Source organism: Salmo trutta, chromosome 30, assembly GCF_901001165.1.
Source record: "Salmo trutta chromosome 30, fSalTru1.1, whole genome shotgun sequence".
Lineage (NCBI taxonomy): Eukaryota > Metazoa > Chordata > Actinopteri > Salmoniformes > Salmonidae > Salmo > Salmo trutta.
The window spans coordinates 32,390,990-32,413,308 of NC_042986.1; the positions used below are offsets into that span (position 1 = coordinate 32,390,990).

Genomic DNA, 22,319 nt, shown 5'->3' on the forward strand with positions numbered 1-22,319 from the left:
GGCTATATAGACAACACCACCACTTTTCATACTGGTGAGATTACCAGAGCGAGAAGAGGGACAAGGGATGATTGATTTCTCTGTCACATAGGAAGTTTGTGGAAAAATAAAAATGGTGGCCTATCAAATGGCACTCTATTCCCTAAAAAAGTGCCCTACTTTTGACCCGAACTAGATAACTTTTGACAGAAGTTATCTACTCTGTAGGAAATAGAGGTGTCATTTGGGATGACCAAATATGCTCAAATAACTCATCAGTGCATTCCATGACTAAGACTAGAAACAAGCTGCCAAATAAACAACAGTATGTAATCAAGATGTAAAAGGCCAGTTGATCCAAATGTGTATTATTTTAGTTCAGCACTATCAAATGACACATCAATGCTGCTCAGTTAAATTTCGACATGGTCTTACTGTTAGTTTTTCCATTTGTCATTTTAATCAGTTTTGCACCATAGTTCAATGTTTCCCCTTGCCAAAATATAGAGTAGGTTATGTCCAATAAATGTAATGGCCTCTTCTCTGTGTTCCTTTGGGTCTGTGAGGACAACGGATGTTTCTGTTATGCATATTCACTACAGATTCTTTAGAGATTTGAATTGTCTCATATTGGTTCCTGAGATGTTTAACATGTTTCCAGGCATTGTAAATATGTGATAATCTGTGTCTGTACGACAAACACACACTGGGAGGTGAGAGCCAAATGGAGATCAATTCACCTTGCCCTCTCAGAGCCTGGGGCCCGCATCCACAAAGGGTCTCTGAGTAGGACTGCTAATCCAGCATCTGTCTCTATAATATTACTCACTTTGATCTAAAAAGCTAAACTGATTCCAGATCAGCACTCCTACTCAGACGCTTTGTGGCCCTGGTGAGAGCTCTTGGAAAGGAGACCACAAATTAGTATTGGGAGATCCCCATTCTCTCCTTGGCCCTTTAGGAAACATCACTAGATGGGGAAAGAGGTCAAAGGTGAATTGCACTGCTCCCTAAGGCCACTCCGGAAAGACATTTAAACCTATCAGCAGTAAAAAAAATAATAAATGATGCATCCTCCCTTGAGGTAAAAAGAAATCTAATGCAATTGGGAAAAATAAGCATTCCTCTACATAGCTTTCACCAAGTCACTTCAGCAATTATGCCAATGAGGAAAGGATGTATTTTAATTTTTTGAAGGCTTAATTTGAGATGTATGATGGCCTTATTAAAACAAACAGACTCCATTGGGGATCCATTGAATTGCTTCTCTTGAATAGGTGAGCAATATGATGGAATTTCTTACATTCACCATATTGCTTATTTGATGACTTGTTCTAAAATGAGGGGATATTAGAGGTGAAAGACAGACCTAAAATGCTGCTCAATTACAAATCACTCCCTGGTCCCTACCAACTATGCACTTATGGCACATTCATAAGAGCACATTCCATTCAGAGATGGTTGAGCTATATCCAAAATAGCCTACCTATCCAGACCCTTTCACAGCTACAATAACTGCCTAGTAACCTGTTCCTAGTGCTCAATGTCCTTTAGCCAACTTCTCTGAGCATCGTTGTGTGTATGGCATGACAATGAAATTCATTGGACTTCACTAAAGCACATACCGATCTGAGAGCAGGCTAGGTGCTGATCTGTTGCACCCTCTACAACCACTGTGAATATTATTTGACCCTGCTGGTAATCTATGAATGTTTGAACATCTTGGCCATGTACTGTTATAATCTCCACCTTGCACAGCCAGAAGAGGACTGGCCACCCCTCATAGCCTGGTTCCTCCCTTTCTAGGGAGTTTTTCCTAGCCACCGTGCTTATACATCTGCATTGCTTGCTGTTTGGGGTTTTAGTCTGGGTTTCTGAATAGCACTTTGTGACATTGGCTGATGTAAAAAGGTCTTTATAAATACATTTGATTGATTGGTGCCCAGGTCTAGAGTTTGATTAAGAATAGTTAATAGATGCTCACCCCTCTTCTCTAGCTGGATGTATTGTTGACAGTATAATATAGCCTAAGGCAGCAATGGCCAGCTGGGTTCATCAGTCAGAAATGCCCTTCCCTTTTTGTCCTGTATTGTGTCCTTTTCAAATCTATAACCTTATCAACACATCTCTTTATTAAACTGATATCTCAGAGGGAGAGCTAAAGCTTCCACTTGACCGAATTTGATAGTTGTGTACTCCAGAAACACTTGTGACATCATCACTCACCATATAGGGATTTCAGCACAAACAGAATGTTCAATTTGCAAGTGTGAAGTGTCATGACTTTCACCCAAGAGTAGGTTTAGTGGAGTTTAAATAACACCTGTTCTGTATGAGCTGCAGCTCTCTCTTGACCATGTGAGGTAGACAGACTGAACTGTGTCAGGTTATACAGTACCAGTCAAAAGTTTGGACACACCTAATAATTCCAGGGTTTTTATTTTTACTATCATTATTTATTTGTTTAACTGACTTGCCTAGTTAAATAAAGGTAAGAACAAATTCTTATTTTATTCTTATTCTTACGGTCTAGGAACAGTGTGTTAACTTCTTTGTTCCGGGGCAGAACGACAGATGCCGTGTCAGCTCAGGGATTCGATTTTGCAACCTTTCGGTTACAAGTCGAACGCTCTAACCACTAGGCTACCTGCCACCCCTGTTTACAATAGAACAATGACCTAACACACCTCCAGGCTGTGTAAGGGCTATTTGACCAAGGAGAGTGATGGTGTGCTGCATCAGATGACCTGGCCTCCACAATCACCCGGCCTCAACCCAATTGAGATGGTTTGGGATGAATTGGACCATAGAGTGAAGGAAAAGCAGCTAACAAGAGCTCAGCATACATGGGAACTTCTTCAAGACTGCTGAAAAAGCATTCCAAGTGAAACTGGTTGAGAGAATGTCAAGAGTATGCAAAGCTGCCATCAAAGCAAAGGGTGGCTATTTGAAGAATCTCAAATATATTTGTCTTTGTTTAATTAACACTTTTTTGGTTACCACATGATTCAATGTGTTATTTTATAGTTTGGATGTCTTCACTATTATTCTACAATGCAGGAAATAGTAAAAATAATGAAAAACCCTGGAATGGGTAGGTATGTCTAAACTTTTGACTGGTACTGTACATGCTGTCTAAATGGGAGTAGGAAGAAGTTGTCTCCAAACGCAGATCTAAGTCAGTTTGGAGATTTTCCACCTGGGATTTGAAGGTTAAGATGGTCCTGGAAAGGAAACTTCAACCTTGAGTGTCTAAGTGCCAGTATAGAAAATACCTTGACAATGCCTGCACTGCTGGAGTGATTGGGTGAAGTTTTATTATAGTTCTGGGACTGTCACCAGCTTAAGACTTCATTTCCCAGAGTGCTTTACAGTTAACTGGCTTTCAAAACAGCCATCTCCAATAGAAACTGACTTATCAGTGAAGTAGCACTTTGAGCTTGAGGAGTTAAGTGTGTTGTGAATATGGATTGATAGAGGAACAGATTTGGAGAAACTGATACAAGAATATGTTATCTACCAGTAAGCAGTCAAACAACATTTCAAGAGCAGCAGGTAAACCTCAGCTATACACTTTAAACATTTGAGGGTAAATGTACAAGGCATTGTTCTTTAAATAGACTATTATGGCATCCGACCATTGTCTCTCAAAATATCCCTTTAAAGCATCCCCCCAAAACATTCACCCCAGACCCATCCCCACCCAACAGTCTTACATTGATCTACAGAATGAATAACCATTGAAAATATATACTATTGAATTCCAGTGTACATTTACGGTTGTTGTTTTTTCCCCCCCATTGGTTTTTCAAGTTTAAAAAGGGTCTTCAGTGAACATAATCCAATTCCAGAAGACTATGACACATCTACCGGGCAGTCTCTTCGGCTGAGAAGTTAAGTCAGCATTTGTGTTTTGTTTTTCTACAAGCCGGATGGCTCTTGCTTTTTTCTCCCGTTTCGCTTGGAGAGGACTAGATTTGAGGGGTTAGGAAGCGCTACGACGTCACATGACTAAGCTAGAGCGGGGTGGTGAGGTAAGGAAGAAGAGGAAGCAGTTGAAAAAAAAGCCTGATCTTTTACAAGGCAGAGAGAGGCAGGAGATACGACTCCCTATGATGATGTATCCTGTGTGTATTCCAGAGCCATACATCTGATAGAGAAGGGAAGAGAAGAAAGAGAGTTCAAGGGAAGGGTGAGAAAGTAATGAGAGGAAGAAGAGAGAACAGGTAAGAGAGGGAAATAGAAACGAGATAGAGGATTGAAGAGAGAGAGTCCACTCCCTGTTGTTCCTGGCTCATCGGTAGACCAGATGTGATATGGTTCCAGACTTAAAGTTGAGCTGGTGGTTGGGGACAAAGCTATGCTGGGGTTTTTTACGCGTGCACACATCTTTAGCGTACAGGCTCATGCACATGTCACATGACACCTTGGAGCAGTTCACGCAGGTGTGCGAAGCACCCGGCTTGTTACAGAACCCGCACCGCGACCCCCCCAGGCTTGCTCGGTCGCTATTGGCTACCATGGCCGACGACATGGCAACCGACTTGCAGGGAAACAGCTTAGCGGCCATGAGGGGTTTCTCCACCATCTGGGGGTGAGGGGGAGTGAGGGGGTGAGGGTGTATGTGGGGGTGTGGGGAGTGGGTGTTGGAGTAGACTGACAGCTTCTCCTTGACGGGGAGGTAGCCATCCACGGGGCGGGGCGATTTGGGGTTGGGGTAGTCCTGCAGGCCGCAACAGGGTGAGGGGTCGATGTCGTGACAGGCCTGGCACAGGATCATTTCACACCTGGGGCAGGATGCCAGGCTGGAGCAGCCCAGGCCACAACCCTGACACTTCATCCCCGGAGAGGTGAGTCCACTGTGGGTTTTGAGTGCCCAGCCGTCCCTGGCATCCCGGGGCTCCCTGGAAGGAGGTCTGGAAGGTGTCTGTCGACCTCCAACCCTAGGCCCACCCCTCTCTGTGTACAGATCAATTTCATCCAATGAGGAGAGGTGGTAGGAGGAGTAAGCATCGACTGAGGGCGGGGATTGAATAGGGAAGAAGTCAGGCACGGGGCTGTAGGAAAGTGGGTCAGTCACAGAGAACATGGAAGTGGAGGTGCTGGGCCTGATGATCTCATCCTTCATGTCCTCCTCTGCATCCACAAACAGAGGCTCCTTCCTCAGGCTCAGAGAGGCTTTCAGGACAGGCTTAGAGGCTGCGTGCCAATTCCCAGCTCCATCCGTAACATCCACTGACTTGGACGGCCTTCCCCCTCTCCTCAGATGGTGAGGGTGAGGTATGTCCATCGGTCGCACTGAGAGCCTGGCCATGTCGGCCCCAAGGCTGTCTCGCCGTCGGAGGACCTCGGCACAGCCGGCTGCATCATCCCGGCAGCCCCTCCGTTGCTCCAGGGCTTCCAGCTCAGAGGCTGAACCCCGGGCCAAAGCCACCACCTCCCCCAGGAGACGACACTCGGCCTGGGCCAGGAAGAGCTCGAAGGCTAGCTGCCGGAGGTGGGCCGGGCCACCTGGGTGGTCCCGGACGTGGAACTGGAGCTCATGGTCGCGGGAGTAGCCCATAGAACGCAGGAGGGAGCGAAGATCAGCGTCGCACACAGCAGACTGGAGAAGGTAGACGTACGGGCCTGTGAAGGTCTACAAGTGGGGATAAGGAGGACAGAGAGTTACGGAGCATTCCTGCAAATTAATTGTAATGCATGCAATGTTTAACCTCAGGGACCATATTAATATACTACAACAATCCTGCCACCTGCACAAAGCCTGATGACAGGAACACATCCAGTTCAGTAGCTTTAGAATGATGGGTGCTGTACCTTGATACAGCGGAACTCTTTCTTCCAGGGGAAGAGCAGCAGGTTGGTGCAGACAGTCTCCAGGGTGAGAAAGGCTCGCTCCAGACCCTGCAGACTGCAGCCTCTCAGGCAGCGAATGGCGTTCTCCACCACCTCATAGAAGCGCACCATGCGGAACCTCTGGCCCGGGTCTGGTTGGTAGGCCCCCAGCAGGGCCGTGGCCGTGGAGAGTAGGGCCTCGCTGCCCCCCTCCAAGGTGCTTCCCCCAAGGCCCGCATTCCCCCCTCCATCCTCTAGCCGCCTCTCCAGGCACACCACGTACCTCCGGAACAGGTCCTCTTGCAGTTTGGCATCCATTGGCGGCGCAGCAGTGGACTGCTTCAGCCGTGACACCCCTTCCTCGCTCCCTCTCTCATGCCCCAGACGACACTTTCAGCAGCCCCTCTCTGCTGACATCTCAGGACAGACACACAAATGCACTCCACTGAGGGTTGAGAAACGCTCAACCAGGAAGCCGTCGCTATACTTCAGATGAGAGGGGATCAGTAGGATTGAATTTAACTGCTTCCTTGTTGGGATGGCTAGGCTCTTGCCTGTAGGCCCACCATCTGCTTTTGGGCATCTCTGGTTATTTTTTTTAACTGGCAGTGCATGTGGGCTCTCCAAGAAAAACGTGGGGAATGAGATGAGGCCAGAGGGGGCTGGTGGTTGACGGTTTGGTGGCCCTGAGAAGTATCCAGAGGTCTAGCCTCTGCCCTGTCATTTAACCAAAAGGTGAGTTCAGGGTCACTGGGCAGAGAGGGCCACAATTATGATGCTGGGCCTTTTCTGAACCAACTCCAAGCTGCAACGACAAAGAGGGATATGATGTTGGATAATGAACACACCACATGCTTCACTGTGCCAATGAGGATGATGTGCTGAGTTTGGGACACATCCCCTCTTTCTCTAGACTCATCCAGCCTGCAAAGAGAATGCAATGCTGACATCATCTGGTGATTCAGAAGCAGCAGCAGCCAAAATGTTCCAAACATGCAAAATGGCCCATTGAAACAAATGGGTTGAAGAGCACAGCATAGAGAGGGAGTGCATCATTATCTGAGTTGCCTGTGTGTGAGAGAAAGAGAATATGTAGCCTAGACTTGCGAGTGCCACACACACCCACTCTGCTACTGACACTATGAACGTGCAGTATAGGATGTATCGGAGCAAGGATATTTTTACCCTCAGTACATTTCATAACCATTTAGCCAGCAACTGCACTCGCATCCACCTCGCATGAATTACCAAATAAAAAAACGAACAAGCTCAAAAATGCAGATGGCTACATGCACATGGTATGCTGGTTAATTAATTATGACTAACGTTAGCTCTTGACCCAAAATGCAATTTTTATGCATTTATCTCAAATCTGCATTTCACAGCAATATCATTGATATTCACATTCGGGTTTGCTTCAATGTAGTTAACGTTCGACTAGCTATGGTGCTGCAAATAGACAATTCAGCAATCCCTTCGGGATGCTCTAAAATCCGCCAGCTAAAGTGACATGCAACGATTTCTAAATCGAAAGGTACAAGCGATTGCTATATTTTCGTTGAAAATGGAATCAGTAAATTACTGCTACTGCGCGTTGTAAGGTTAGACATGTAACGTTGACTAGCTAGTTGGGACCTTCTCGAGTTAGCTGGCTAGAGATCACGGTTTGCTAACAAACTAGACTGAAACGAATATTAGCTAATTCGAACAATTAGCCAACTATGCAATAAACACCTTGTGTGGCAGCTCTGGTTATTTGACGATCTTGACGCAAAGGACCAACTGCGCAAGGGATGTTCTAGTATTCCGCGTAGCAAGATAGCTAGCTACTACTAGCTAACTAATATCTGAAAATACATAACCAGCTGGGTTAGCTAGCAATGCTAGCATGCGCTGTTCCCACCAGCTAAACACAACCATTAAAAACATATTTCTACATCGAATTGAACAATAACGCCACACATCAACGTTAACCACAGTGATCAGCTGAGTACGCAGTAAAAGTGGCGTTTACAAGACAGAACTGGCAAGCTTTGATGCTAATGTACGTTAGCCACAGTAACTAGCTAGCAGCTGTGTCGGTCTGTGCCTGACATGGGCCCAGGACAGAACGCCCATCTATGCGAAGCTAGTGAGCTCGCTTCCCATCGCACGAGAAGCTTGTATTTAACAATTTCCACTTATGAGTAGTTAGACGCGAGTTGTTCATGTTTCTACTATTGTAAAACCTTTTTTTCTCATAAAGACGCCACGAACATTCAACGCCTTACCTTTTCCGTCCTACTGCTGGAAATTCCCATCACCTCATTGCGCAAGCGCACTCTCTGGAGAGGAGCTTGGCCATGGTTATCAACGAGCCTGGGAATTTTATTTTTAGAAAAACTGCCCACTCAGAGTAAAGCTAGCTATACGTTATACATTATGTGCAATCTATATCCATGTTGTGAGGATATTACCACATTACAAAGACGACGAGGCCCAACATCATGTATTTGTTTTCAATGCATTTTTGTGTGTATATTAATATAATGATAATAAAGCTCTGCTCTTTCCATCGACATAATTGGAATGGCTACAATATATTATTATATATCATGCAAATGTTTATGATAAAAAAAATGGTGAATATCAAAACATTGCCCGTATTTCCCTGATAACAATTTTATTTCAAACAAAACGTTTTCACAGGCCAGTCAGATTTTCAAGCCTGTTAAACCTTTTTGTAGTAAATCTGCCCATAATTACATGAGGAAACTTTTGAAAATAAACAGCTTCATGGGACCAGCGCCATTGCTATAGCATTACTTAGAATTCTTCCTAATTTATGTAGAGTTATGGGGTATTAGAATCCCCTTGTCCTAAACTGTGTTATTTTCATCCCAGTTCGGTACTCAGAAACAAATGGGAACTCTGTCGGGGGGAAGCTTCGACTGGAAAAAAAATATTTTGAACGGTCATCCAACACTCGGGCGTCAAGTGCCTTCAAGACAACTCGGAAATCTCCTACCTCCAAATTCAGTGCATTCACGACAACTGGGAACTCAGGGGTAAAAACGAGCTCCGACTGGGAAAATCGTTTTGAACTGTCATCCAACTCGGAGTCGGAAACTCGGGCATCATCCTAGAGCTCCGACTTCTCCGACTTGCTCTGACCTGAAGATCATTGACTTTTTTCTGAGTTACCAGTGTCTAAAATGTAGCAATTATCTTAGAGCTCTGACTTCCCAGAGTCTAAGCCGTTTTAGCAGGGAGAGGGTGGTTCTACTAAACTATATGGAATTGTTTTAAGAAGGTCATACCAAGGATCATTTAGCTATTAAACTTAGAATTTTAAGAACCCTTGAAGTATCCCAAAAATATATAAACAATTATTTGATGAACATTTTAATTTGGCCTTACTGCTGTTAGCCCATACACACACATTGAATAGCAGATTCATTACATGGAACAGATAGTCCCCCTCAAAAAATCTAAACGAAGTTTGTTCTGCAGTGTCTGTCCTATATCTGAGAGATTTATTTGACATATATTTAACCCCTTATTTTTTGTCACTAAACAGTCTCCATATACACTGGGTATACTAACATTAGGAACACCTTAATATTGAGTTGCACCCCATTTTGCCCTTAGAATAGCCTCAATTCTTCGGGGCATGGACTCTACAAGGTGTCAAAAACATTCCACGGGATGCTGACCATATGCTTCACACGGTTGTGTCAAGTTGTCTGGATGTCCTTTGAGTGGTGGACCATTCTTGATACCCACGGGAAACTGTTGCGTGCATCTAAACATAAGTGCCTTGAGATCTGTGTCATATTGTGTGGAACTAAGTTTTGTGGTCTATTGTGTGTAATTACCGTGTGTTAACCTTCTTAGCTAGCGATAGCGCTGCTGTTAGCATTTACATTGGATTGCATGAGCATTTTAGCATGACTGTTAGTGATTAGCCCTTTATTAGCTTTGCTCATTTATGGTGCTAGGTTATTTTCTATTCTATATATTTCACTCATACTCATTGTAATTATATTATGTATACATTTCAACATTACTGTAATGTGCCTGACTTTAATGTGTACAAGTCCAACAGGCTATTTATCCTATTGCCATGTGAATAGGACTTATGCCTGCTGTGGTGCATAGCCACAGATATAACAATGAACATCTTTGGTATAGCCCTTGCTGTTATGTACTTACCTGTGCTAGCTTATACAGCCATGTCATTCATATTATAGCAGTGTTATAAACTCCTCTTAACCTGGACATCCACCTCATCCTTGTTCTGACCGAACATTTTTAGTGGGTTCTACTGGCCTTAAGTCAGCACCTAAGGTTTGTTATTACATTCATGGTCCTTCGATTCTCTACAACCCTACACCTTATTTTTCAATGGTCCTTACGAGCCGGATCCATTAACTGCTACAGCCCAAGGATGGCAGTTAACAGAGAATATCCTCCACAAGATGTGGTCTGTCCGCGCCGACCAGCTCATCTGCTACAATATCTCGACAATTATGGCGATGGCTACGAGTCAAGGCACAGACTACCACACACATTCACATACTACTCCTACGAGGGAGAGCAGCTAGAGGGTTTCTTGAGCACTTGAGGTGGACTAAACTGCAACCAAAGTGGCCAACTTCTTCACCTTCAACAACTAATCACCGGTCCAAGTCACCACCCAGGCTGACCAGCAGAATAGAGGACAGAGCCTCAGCCTTTTTATTGGTTGCGAATTCACCGGGTTCCCACCTCAGGCTAACGTCGACCAGAGATCGCGAAGATCAGTGTTGAGCCTCAACCAGAGATCACCGGAATCAGCGTCGACCTGAGCTTGGACCGCCAGTGAAAACCGGAGAGGTCTCACTGTGTTTACACAGCCAGTGTGACGAGATTGATGAGCTCATTGAAGTGGTCCGGAAGACGGAAGGTTCCTACAGTCCACCCAACCACAGTCGCCAGTACTTACCTATTGGACACTGCCAGTTGTCACCTGACCGTCTCAGCCAGTCCTTCAACAGTTCTCTCCTCTTACAACTGAAAGACGTCTTAGAGGGGGAGTCCCTCACAGCAGTGCTACAGATTTCTCCAGGGCCAGAGGAGCTACCAGAGGTCATCCTGGCGGAGCACCCTACCACTGTGCTCCAGCCAACCCCAGCCGTGCAAATCCAGCCTGTTCCGACAATGCAGCGCAAGTTAGTAGTGTGGCCTACTACACCGGCTCCTGCCATGGAGCTTCAGCTCACCACTCCCACAGCTGTGCTTCAACTAGCTCCTGTCGCAGGGTCTCAACTGGTTCCCACAGTTGTGTCATCGCCATCTCCAGTGACAGAGGTTCTACCGACCCCTGTTCTGGACCCAAGATGAATCCTTACCTCCCATCCTGTTCACGAGCAGGAAGACCTACAGCCTTCTCCAGTGACGAAGGAGATACCAGAGTTCATCGTGAGGGAGAACCCTACTCCAGCTGACACCTCTGAATGTCAGTTGGTCCATAATGTGAGATCCCTGTCTGCTGAAGGCGCCAAGTCCAGCCCTGCCACTCAGACCTCTCCAGTCCCTGTCTGGTGGGATCTGCCTAGTCCTACCTTGGACATCCAGCCAGCTGCTGTCCAAAGATGCCTCCCTGCTCCTCCCTGGGAGCCCCCTCCAGTCACTGTTGCAGGGGCTCTGTCTGTGTTGCTATCCAGGCCCTGTCAGTCCCTGCCTGGTGGAATCTGCCAGTCTCAGCCCTGGGTTTCTTGCTAGCCCCTCTTAGCCCTGTGGTTATTGCTAGCCCCCGCTAGCTCCAGCCCTGGGAGACCCTCCTGACCAAAGTGTTCAGTGTCCTATCGTAGGAGACACCTCCCCTTCTGCCCTACTAGGTGCTAAGTCCAGAGTATGTTAGCCCTCAGTTCCCTGATTGCCTAGTGGCTTCACAGTTTCCTGCTAAGCTGGGTCTCCAGTTTCCTATCCCAGTAGGCCCAGAGCTTTCTGTCCTAATAGATCTAGCATCCCCTAGCTCACAGTCTGTAGCCCAGTCCGGACCCAAGTCACTAGCTCTGTCAGGCCCCAAGTCAACAGCTCTGGGCACTCAGTCAGTTTCTCCTGGACCCAGGGTCCAGCTCTCTCCCGCCTTTGGGTCTTTTTCTCCCTCTTTCAGGTGTGCAGCTGTCTCCTCTCTTGAGTTCTTCACCTGTTGCTGCTGTGGAGATCCAGCTGATCTCATCTCCGGTCCCAGAGCCCTCTCCTTTCGCTGACTTGGTGGTCCAGACATTTATTGTCCTGAGATCTCTGCCGGTCGCTGCTGTGGAGATCCAGCCGACCCCAACTCCTGTCCCTGGGGCCTCACCTGTCACCGATGGGGCGGCCTTGCCATCTGCAGTCCGGAGACGCTCATCGAGCTCTGCTGCTGCGGACCTGTGGTCTCAAGTCCTGAGAGCTTCATTGAGACCTGCGGCCGAACCTCCGCCATCTGCTGTGCAGAGACCATCATCGAGCTCTGCTGCTGCGGCCCGACCTCCTGATCCGGTGCCCTTACCTGGTCCCTCTGCCTGGGTCCGGCCTGTCTGGTGGCCACCAGGCGTTGCTGCCTTCTGTTGGACAAGTCACCCATTTGGTCTACATTTCTACCTCTCTAAATGACGACAAGTATTCACGTCATTCCTCTGTGTGGCTGTCTGCCCTTGCTCCCATTTGTTGTCGATTTAAAATCTGTACAACATATTTGGGTGCGGCTGTTAAAATGGCCAGCTTCAATCAGCTGATTCTAGCCATCCCTTCTGGTTAGTTCTAGTTGGGCAGCTTAGTCTCCCATTCAGAGGACCCACGCTTTTATTAGTGTTTTATTGATCAAGGTCACGCCTAATACTTATCACCACATCTCCTACAGCCTATCAGTGTCCTTGATCCCCGGGACTTCAGTTTCAGTTAGTCTATGACCCCTGCCCACTGTGTGGTCTGAAACGTGTTTTCTGGCCTCCCGAGTGGCGCAGATGTCTAAGGCACTGCATTGCAGTGCTAGCTGTGCCACTAGAGATTCTGGGTTTGAGTCCAGGCTCTGTCGCAGCCGGCTGCGACCGGGAGACCCATAGGGCGGCACACAATTGGCCCAGCATCGTCCGGGTTAGGGGAGGGTTTGGCCGGCAGGGACGTCCTTGTCCCATTCTAGTTTGTTGGTGATGTGGACACCAAGGAACTTGAAACTCTCAACCTGCTCCACTACAGCCCAGTTGATGAGAATGGGGGTGTGCTCGGTCCTCCCTTTCCTGTAGTCCACAATAATCTCCTTTGTCCTGGTTACGTTGAGGGATAGGTTGTTATTCTGGCACCACCCGGCCAGGTCTCTGACCTCCTCCCTATAGGCTGTCTCATCATAATCGGTGATCAGGCTGTTGTGTCGTCTGCAAACTTTATGATGGTGTTGGAGTCGTGCCTGGCCATGCAGTCATGGGTGAACAGGGAGTACAGGAGGGGAATGAGCACGCACCCCTGGGGGGCTCCAGTGTTGAGAATCAGCGTGGCAAATGTGTTGCTACCTACCCTCACCACCTGGGGGCGTCCCGTCAGGAAGTCCAGGATCCAGTTGCAGAGGGAGGTTTTAGTCCCAGGATCCTTAGCTTAGTGATGATCTTTGAGGGCACTATGGTGTTGAACGCTGAGCTGTAGTCAATGAATAGCATTCTCACATACAGTTGAAAGTTGGAAGTTTACATACACTTACGTTGGAGTCATTAAAACTCATTTTTCAACCACTCCACAAATGTATTGTTAACAAACTATAGTTTTGGCAAGTCGGTTAGGACATCTACTTTGTGAGACTCAAAAAACATTTCCAACAATTGTTTACAGACAGATTATATCACTTATATTTCACTGTTTCACAATTCCAGTGGTTTAGAAGTTTACATACACTAAGTTGACTGTGGCTTTAAACAGCTTGGAAAATTCCAGAAAATGATGTCATGGCTTTAGAAGCTTCTGATAGGATAATTGACATCATTTGAGTCAATTGGAGGTGTATCTGTGGATGTATTTCAAGGCTTACCTTCAAACTCAGTGCCTCTTTGCTTGACATCATGGGAAAATCAAAAGAAATCAACCAAGACCTCAGAAAAACAATTGTAGACCTCCAGAAGTCTGGTTCGTCCTTGGGAGCAATTTCCAAATGCCTGAAGGTACCACATTCATCTGTACAAACAATAGTAGGCAAGTATAAACACCATGGGACCACACAGCCATCATACCGCTCAGGAAGGAGACGCGTTCTGTCTCCTAGAGATGAACGTACTTTGTTGCGAAAAGTGCAAATCAATCCCAGAACAACAGCAAAGGACCTTGTGAAGATGATGGAGGAAACAGGTACAAAAGTATACATTTCCACAGTAAAACGAGTCCAATATCGACATAACCTAAAAGGCCGCTAAGCAAGGAAGAAGCCACTGCTCCAAAACCGCCCTAAAAAAGCCAGACTACGGTTTGCAACTGCACATGGGGACAAAGATCGTACTTTAGGAGAAATGTCCTCTGGTCTGATGAAACAAAAATAGAACCGTTTGGCCATAATGACCATCGCTATGTTTGGAGGAAAAAGGGAAACGCTTGCAAGCCGAAGAACACCATCCCAACCGTGAAGCACAGGGGTGGCAGCATTATTGCAGGAGGGACTGGTGCACTTCACAATATAGCTGGCATCATGAGGCAGGAAAAATATGTGGATATATTTAAGCAACATCTCAAGACATCAGTCAGGAAGTTAAAGCTTTGTTGCAAATGGGTCTTCCAAATGGACAATGACCCCAAGCATACTTCCAAAGTTGTGGTAAAATGGCTTAAGGACAACAAAGTCAAAGTATTTGAGTGGCCATCACAAAGCCCTGACCTCAAACCCATAGAATATTTGTGGGCAGAACTGAAAAAGCGTGTGTGAGCAAGGAGGCCTACTAACCTGACTCAGTTACACCAGCTGTCAGGAGGAATGTGCCAAAATTCACCCAACTTATTGTGGGAAGCTTGTGGAAGGCTACCCGAAACGTTTGACCCATTTTAAACAATTTAAAGGCAATGCTACCAAATACTAATTGAGTGTATGTAAGCTTCTGACCCACTGGGAATGTGATGAAAGAAATAATAGCTGAAATAAATCGTTGTCTACTATTTTTCTGACATTTCACATTTTTAAAATAAATTGGTGAACCTAACAGAACTAAAACAGGAAATTTTTACTCAGATTAAATGTCAGGATTTGTGAAAAACTGAGTTTAAATGTACACTGCTCAAAAAAATAAAGGGAACACTTAAACAACACAATGTAACTCCAAGTCAGTCACACTTCTGTGAAATCAAACTGTCCACTTAGGAAGCAACACTGATTGACAATAAATTTCACATGCTGTTGTGCAAATGGAATAGACAACAGGTGGAAATTATAGGCAATTAGCAAGACACCCCAATAAAGGAGTGGTTCTGCAGGTGGGGACCACAGACCACTTCTCAGTTCCTATGCTTCCTGGCTGATGTTTTGGTCACTTTTGAATGCTGGCGGTGCTTTCACTCTAGTGGTAGCATGAGACGGAGTCTACAACCCACACAAGTGGCTCAGGTAGTGCAGCTTATCCAGGATGGCACATCAATGCGAGCTGTCGCAAGAAGGTTTGCTGTGTCTGTCAGCGTAGTGTCCAGAGCATGGAGGCGCTACCAGGAGACAGGCCAGTACATCAGGAGACGTGGAGGAGGCCGTAGGAGGGCAACAACCCAGCAGCAGGACCGCTTCCTCCGCCTTTGTGCAAGGAGGAGCAGGAGAAGCACTGCCAGAGCCCTGCAAAATTACCTCCAGCAGGCCACAAATGTGCATGTGTCTGCTCAAACGGTCAGAAACAGACTCCATGAGGGTGGTATGAGGGCCCGACGTCCACAGGTGGGGGTTGTGCTTACAACCCAACACCGTGCAGGACGTTTGGCATTTGCCAGAGAACACCAAGATTGGCAAATTTGCCACTGGCGCCCTGTGCTCTTCACAGATGAAAGCAGGTTCACACTGAGCACGTGACAGACGTGACAGAGTCTGGAGACGCCGTGGAGAACGTTCTGCTGCCTGCAACATCCTCCAGCATGACCAGTTTGGCGGTGGGTCAGTCATGGTGTGGGGTGGCATTTCTTTGGGGGGCCGCACAGCCCTCCATGTGCTCGCCAGAGGTAGCCTGACTGCCATTAGGTACCGAGATGAGATCCTCAGACCCCTTGTGAGACCATATGCTGGTGCGGTTGGCCCTGGGTTCCTCCTAATGCAAGACAATGCTAGACCTCATGTGGCTGGAGTGTGTCAGCAGTTCCTGCAAGAGGAAGGCATTGATGCTATGGACTGGCCCACCCGTTCCCCAGACCTGAATCCAATTGAGCACATCTGGGACATCATGTCTCGCGCCATCCACCAACGCCACATTGCACCACAGACTGTCCAGGAGTTGGCGGATGCTTTAGTCCAGGTCTGGGAGGAGATCCCTCAGGAGACCATCCGCCACCTCATCAGGAGCATGCCCAGGCGTTGTAGGGAGGTCATACAGGCACGTGGAGGCCACACACACTACTGAGCCTCATTTTGACTTGTTTTAAGGACATTACATCAAAGTTGGATCAGCCTGTAGTGTGGTTTTCCACTTTAATTTTGAGTGTGACTCCAAATCCAGACCTCCATGGGTTGATAAATTGGATTTCCATTGATTATTTTTGTGTGATTTTGTTGTCAGCACATTCAACTATGTAAAGAAAAAAGTATTTAATAAGATTATTTATTTCATTCAGATCTAGGATGTGTTGTTTAAGTGTTCCCTTTATTTTTTTGAGCAGTATATTTGGCTAAGGTGTATGTAAACTTCCGACTTCAACGGTATATATATATATATATATATATATATATAGTAGGTCCTAGGATACAACAAAGAATAATGTTGAACTAACAAATACCATCAAGGGATCCATTACAATTTACAATAATTAACACCTTGTGAAACAGCTGTGAAAACCAATCTGGCAATATTTAAGATTGAAATATATAAACTTTGATACTTTTTTGGTACATGTGTGTAATTTTACTTTCACAGATTTTTTGTAATCTCACATGTCATTCATAGACTGAAATAGGGAATTCTGGTGTGTGGAATAGAGGAGGTGGGTGTTGTGTGGGTGGGAGGTTCTTTCTGCCTGTCACTTGTTCTCAACAGGCAGTCAGTCTCGGAAGGGGGACTCGAAGAGGGAGACTGCGAAGTCCAGGCACTGCTGCTCTCTTTGTTCTGAGCGTGTGCAGTGCTAGTGTTTTTAGCTAATCTGTGTATCTCACATTATGTGCCAAGTGTGATAGTTTTCTTGCTCTTTCTTTGCCAATAACAGTATCTGTAGATGATGTAATGAAAAGTTGGAGCATGGTTGGTAATGGGGGACATCAGGTGGATCCAGGTCTGGGTGTTAGACAGAACCCCTAGGTCCTGGAGAACAGAAGCAGAGTAAAGGGAACAGGGTAGGAGACAGAGACATAAACAAGAAAACACACAGGTTACAGATTGATCAGGTATGTAATAATACAGTTAGTGAATGATTTAATTGAAATGTTTGATTAGACATGCAATAATGTTAATGGCAGGCATTAACAAAAAATCTGACAGTGGGGTTGATGAGGGAGGTAAGGGACGGTCCCTGGAAAAGATAAGAGAGAGGTGAGTTGTGAGAGAAACTACAGGGTGGTGCCATGACCACTGGAGTCATACACCTTAACAGTACCTATCTGGAAGCGGAGGTTACTAAGCCTTGAGATTGACTATTTAGAGAAACCCCTTGGCCAGTGTTGATACTGCTGACAGCATGGTGATGCCGCCCACTAGGATGAGGCAAATACAAATAGTTATCATCTGAGATTTTTATATTCACCTTAACAGTTGGTGACCCTAGCTAGGAGCGAAAGAGCAGTGAGGTTTCCCAGGTCTCGCCTTCCTTTTGTCCTTTTTCCAAGCCAAGTCATTCGCTTGGATGTCGAAGCACTTGGCCCCCTTCTTGATTCTCCTCCGGTGGCTCTCCTTCTGTTTCTCCTACGCCTTGTCCATGTTAAGTCTCACGATAGATAATAGAAATAAATGCAAATATATTTCAGATTATTACAAATACATCTCTTACATATATCTCTTGGAGGGCCAGAAAATAAATTAACAGTGGGAAATAATTTTTACTTGGTCCTCATCCTCCTCATCCTTCTCAGCCCATGCCTGAAGATGGTCCTCGAAGACGTTCTGATCTGGTTCGATAACTTCCACCACATCAGGGGGAGTTTCAGTGATCTCAAAGTACGTAACTGATCACTGAAATGCATGTGATGTGGTGGAAGTTTTGTATAAATACAAAAATAGTGATGGACAAACAACACTAAATTAATCACAAATGTTTAATACTACAGTATATGCAATAATTGTATATACAATTGCATTGTTTACCTCAGTAAAAAGCTGCGGCTCCTGTCCGTACACCAAGCGATAGGGTGAGTACTCTGGAAGCTGCTGTTGTGTGCAAAGAGAATTACCTTCAGGTTGTCCTCCCACCATTCCTGGTACCCGTCAAGGGACTAGCCCATGGCAGTTGGTCCGTTCATCCAAACCTGGAGTCACCATACATCTACACAATCACATTATATATAACTCACTGTACTATCAGTGTCAATTTCAAAAAAGCTATACATTACTGGTGGCCTATGCGAAACAATGCTACAACCATTACATTATAAACCACTAACATGTAAGCTAACATTGACTGAAACCAACTAGCCAATTAGCCAAGCTAAATTTGGTTAGAATCAAGCTAGTGAACTGTTATTAGCTATTTTTTTACAAATATGAACACTTTAACACATTCATCGTGACATCACATATATTACCTGAACTAAACTGAGCCTTTGTTCATAGAAAATAAAACAAATAGGATCTAAAACATTGAAAAAAAGTACAGAAAGTTCGGACGCCGTCTTAGTCCCTCTTACAAGTCAACCATTAGCAACCTAGCCAACCTCCATTACGTACAATGGTGAAACCAGTTTTTCACTCGGTTAAAACTCCCTTCAAAGATCACCAAACTCATGGACTATGTAGTTAACCATGTTGCCTCAATATTTTGAGAGTCATATTGCACATTACATTAACTGAATTAATAGGGTAAAATGATGAAACTGAAAAACTTTAGTAGTGTTCAGTAGTAGGCATTCTCCAATACTGAAGAAGAAACCAAGCCACTTCAGGCCACTTTTCTCTATGTAATTTATTATGGTGACTTGTTGTATATGCATGCAACCTCCTCCGTCTTACAGAGATTGGACTCTGTCTATCATGCATCCTTGCGCTTTATTACAAATGCCAAGTCACTCACCCACCATTGCATATTGTACCAAGTGGTAGGTTGGATCTCACTTTATATGTGCAGAAAGATACATTTGTGTGTGTTCATCTACAAAGCCCTTTTGGGTAATCTCCCTCTTTACCTCTGTAGTCTGGTCTCCTTCACCACCAGCAGTTACCATACCCGGTCTGCTAGGTGGTTGTTGCCTAAAGTCCCCAGAACATTCATAGTATTAGGCAAGACTGCCTTCTCTTTTTGTGCACCAAACGCATGGAATAATCTACAATTCATGCTTCATCTAGATATGTTAGTGCCACTGAATGAATTTAAAATATTGATGGGAGACTCTGTTTACAGAGGAGTGTAGATGCTTTTTTTTAGGCTGGATCATGTCGTTGTATTATATTGTTGTATGTTTTAATTATGTAATGGATCGATTGTTGCTCCCTTCTTGGCCAGGTCTCCTTTGAAAAAGAGACCTGGGGTCTCAATGGGCTTTTCCTGGTTAAATAAAGGTAAAATAAAAAAATCACACATGCCTTAGCACGCATAGAAGGTCACTTTGCCTGCGTCCAAATCTGTGCTAAAAGTGGGAATGTTTCACAGTATTTCTGATTATCTTAACTCCCCATCACCAATGAGACAATTCTTTTTATAGAAAACAACAGAACCACCACTGCAATATAGGCCTATACTCAGAAAAAATGGTGCTATCTACAACCTAAAAGGATTCTTCCTTTGTCCCCATAGGAGAACCCTTTTTGGTTCCAGGTAGAACCCTTTCTGCACCTAGGTAGATCGCTTTTGGGCTCCATTCCACAGAGGGTTCTACCTGGAACCAAAAAAGGGTTCTCTTTTGGTGACAGCCAAAGAACCCTGTTGGAACCCCTTTTTCGAAGAGTGTACTCAACAAGTTCAACCTGTTAAGTTTACACCATTTCATTCTGTACTCAAAAATCTGCCTGGTACACTAGATAACACACAACAACCTCTGCTCAGACTTAAATAGAGGTGTTCCAAGAACCTCCACCAGGGATGACTGTAGTATCCTCAAACGGACAAAAAGGAGACACGAGGGCACCTCACACTAATTTTAGATCCCAAGGGGTCATTATTTTTATACTGTGTGTTCTCACTCTCATCACTATCTCCTTAGCCATCAACATTGACACAGAGGGGCACATCAAACTTGTGTATTTTCTTGTAACTCCATCCATACACACACAAATTACTGTAGCATCTTGTTTACATTTCTCACATTTTAGGCATGCAGCTGAGGCCTTGGATGGATCATGTTGCAATGAGATGAGCACAGGGGTATGTATGTACAGTCCTTTTCAGTCTGGCGCAAAATGAGTTGAACAGGAGAAGAGGAGGTGGTGGCTTGTGGGAGAGCAGTGGGGGTGGTTGGCACAACAGCTGCAGTGATGCTGATTGGTTGCTCTGGCTCATCACTTCTTGACAAAAAGAAAGATCGATTTAGAAATTTGTTTGACATTGCCATAGTTCAACAGCTGAAAAGCCTTCATTAACATACTCCCAGAGATAGCAAGACATTCAGTATTCACTGAATGAAGTAGCCTACCCATCCCCATTTACAATTTCATTCATCAATGAAATAAATTATACCAAGGCACGTTCAATTATGTTATTATTGTAGACTATAGGCTACTCCTGTATCTACCTTGTACAATACCGTAATCATCAAATGAAGTAGCCTACCCATGCAGATTTACAATTTAATTTATCAATTAGATAAATGATAGTAGCACATGGTTACATTATTGTAGAATAGGCTACTCCTGTATCCACACTATATTAGGATACCATTATGATTTCATTGGTCTTGTCAGGCATGATTTTAGGTCTTCGATCTAAGTTGTATGTTGTACCTCGTTTCCCTTCTTCAGTGAAAAGTAGTTAAGCATCACCCATTCAATTCACTCCGAGTTTCAATGTGTAGGCCTAGTGAGAGTGGAAAGATCAACCCATAGCTCCAGCATACAATGTAGGGGTATTGTATTACAATGTAAAATATGTATATATCCTATAGCACCACGGGTGTATATTTTAATTACAATTTAATTCATCCATTAAATAAATATTCCTAGCACATCAAATTACGTTATTATTGTATTGTATTGTATTTATTAGTGATCCCATTAGCTGCTGCTAATTATTTATAATAGGGCTACTGTACAAGGAGGGGTGTCCAAATATGTGGTGTGTTACCTCCCACATCAGTGTATTCATCATAGTGTCAGCGTTTGTTGCTGGCATGTCATCCCTAAGTTTGCTTCTCTTGCCAATGGAAAAGTCATTAAAGTAGTTGGCAATATCAGTGGGTTTTGTGATGAATGAGCCATATATGATGTATTCAATGAATGATGTAGCCGAGTAGTTTTTTTTTTTTACCAAAATTGCATTTAAGGTGTTCCGAAGCTTTTTACTATCATTCTTTATATCATTTATCTTTTATTCATAGTATAGTTTATTTTGATTTATCTTAGTCGCATGATTTCTTAATTTGCAGTACATTTGCCAATCAGTTGGGCTGCCAGATGTATTTGCCATACCTTTTGCCTCATCCCTCTCAACCATACAATTTTTCAATTCCTCATCAATCCAAGGGGATTTAACAGTTTTTACAGTCATTTTCTTAAATGGGTGTGTGCTTATTAGTAACTGGAATAAGCAATTTCATAAATGTGTCAAGTGCAGCATCTGGTTGCTTCTCATTACAAACCACAGACCAGTAAATATTCTTTACATCATCAACATATGAATCACTACAAAACTTATTGTATAACCTACACTAGACCCAGCCTTTAGAACTTTGGTTTTCCTAGATATGGCTATTAGGTTGTGTTCACTACATCCTATGGATTTGGATACTGCTTTAAAGCAAATTTCTGCAGAATTCATAAAGATGTGCTGTTTGTAACTACCCTGGTAGGTTGACTGACAACCTGAACCAGGTTGCGGGCACTGGTTACAGTTTGATGTTTTTTCTTGAGTGGGTAGCTTGATGAGAGCCAGTTAATATTTATATCGCCCAGAAAATATACTTCTCTGTTGATATCACATACATTATCAAGCATTTCACACATATTATCCAGATACTGACTGTTAGCACTTGGTGGTCTATAGCAGCTTCCCAC

At 44.6% G+C, this 22,319-nt stretch overlaps 1 protein-coding gene across 2 annotated transcripts; it reads right to left on the bottom strand.

The window, feature by feature from the left end:
• Positions 1-3,271: 3,271 nt before the first annotated feature.
• spata2 (spermatogenesis associated 2) lies at positions 3,272-8,173 on the bottom strand. Of its 2 annotated transcripts, none has more exons than XM_029723877.1 (3): positions 8,085-8,173; positions 5,797-6,619; positions 3,272-5,617 (listed from the first exon to the last, which is right to left on the bottom strand). In XM_029723877.1, exons 2-3 carry the CDS (start codon positions 6,130-6,132, stop codon positions 4,274-4,276), a joined length of 1,680 nt encoding a protein of 559 aa, XP_029579737.1. In that variant the 5' UTR covers positions 6,133-6,619; positions 8,085-8,173; the 3' UTR covers positions 3,272-4,273. The 2 variants fall into 2 exon arrangements, with proteins under 2 accessions (XP_029579737.1, XP_029579738.1); XM_029723878.1 differs by having other exon boundaries at positions 5,797-6,738; positions 8,085-8,156.
• Positions 8,174-22,319: the final 14,146 nt, after the last annotated feature.

Coding starts and splice junctions, on each gene's coding strand:
- spata2 (XM_029723877.1), bottom strand. CDS start 6,132: ATGGATGCCAAACTGCAAGAGGACCTGTTCCGGAGGTACGTGGTGTGC. Junction 5,618..5,796: donor AAGAGTTCCGCTGTATCAAG/GTACAGCACCCA, acceptor CCCCACTTGTAG/ACCTTCACAGGCCCGTACGT.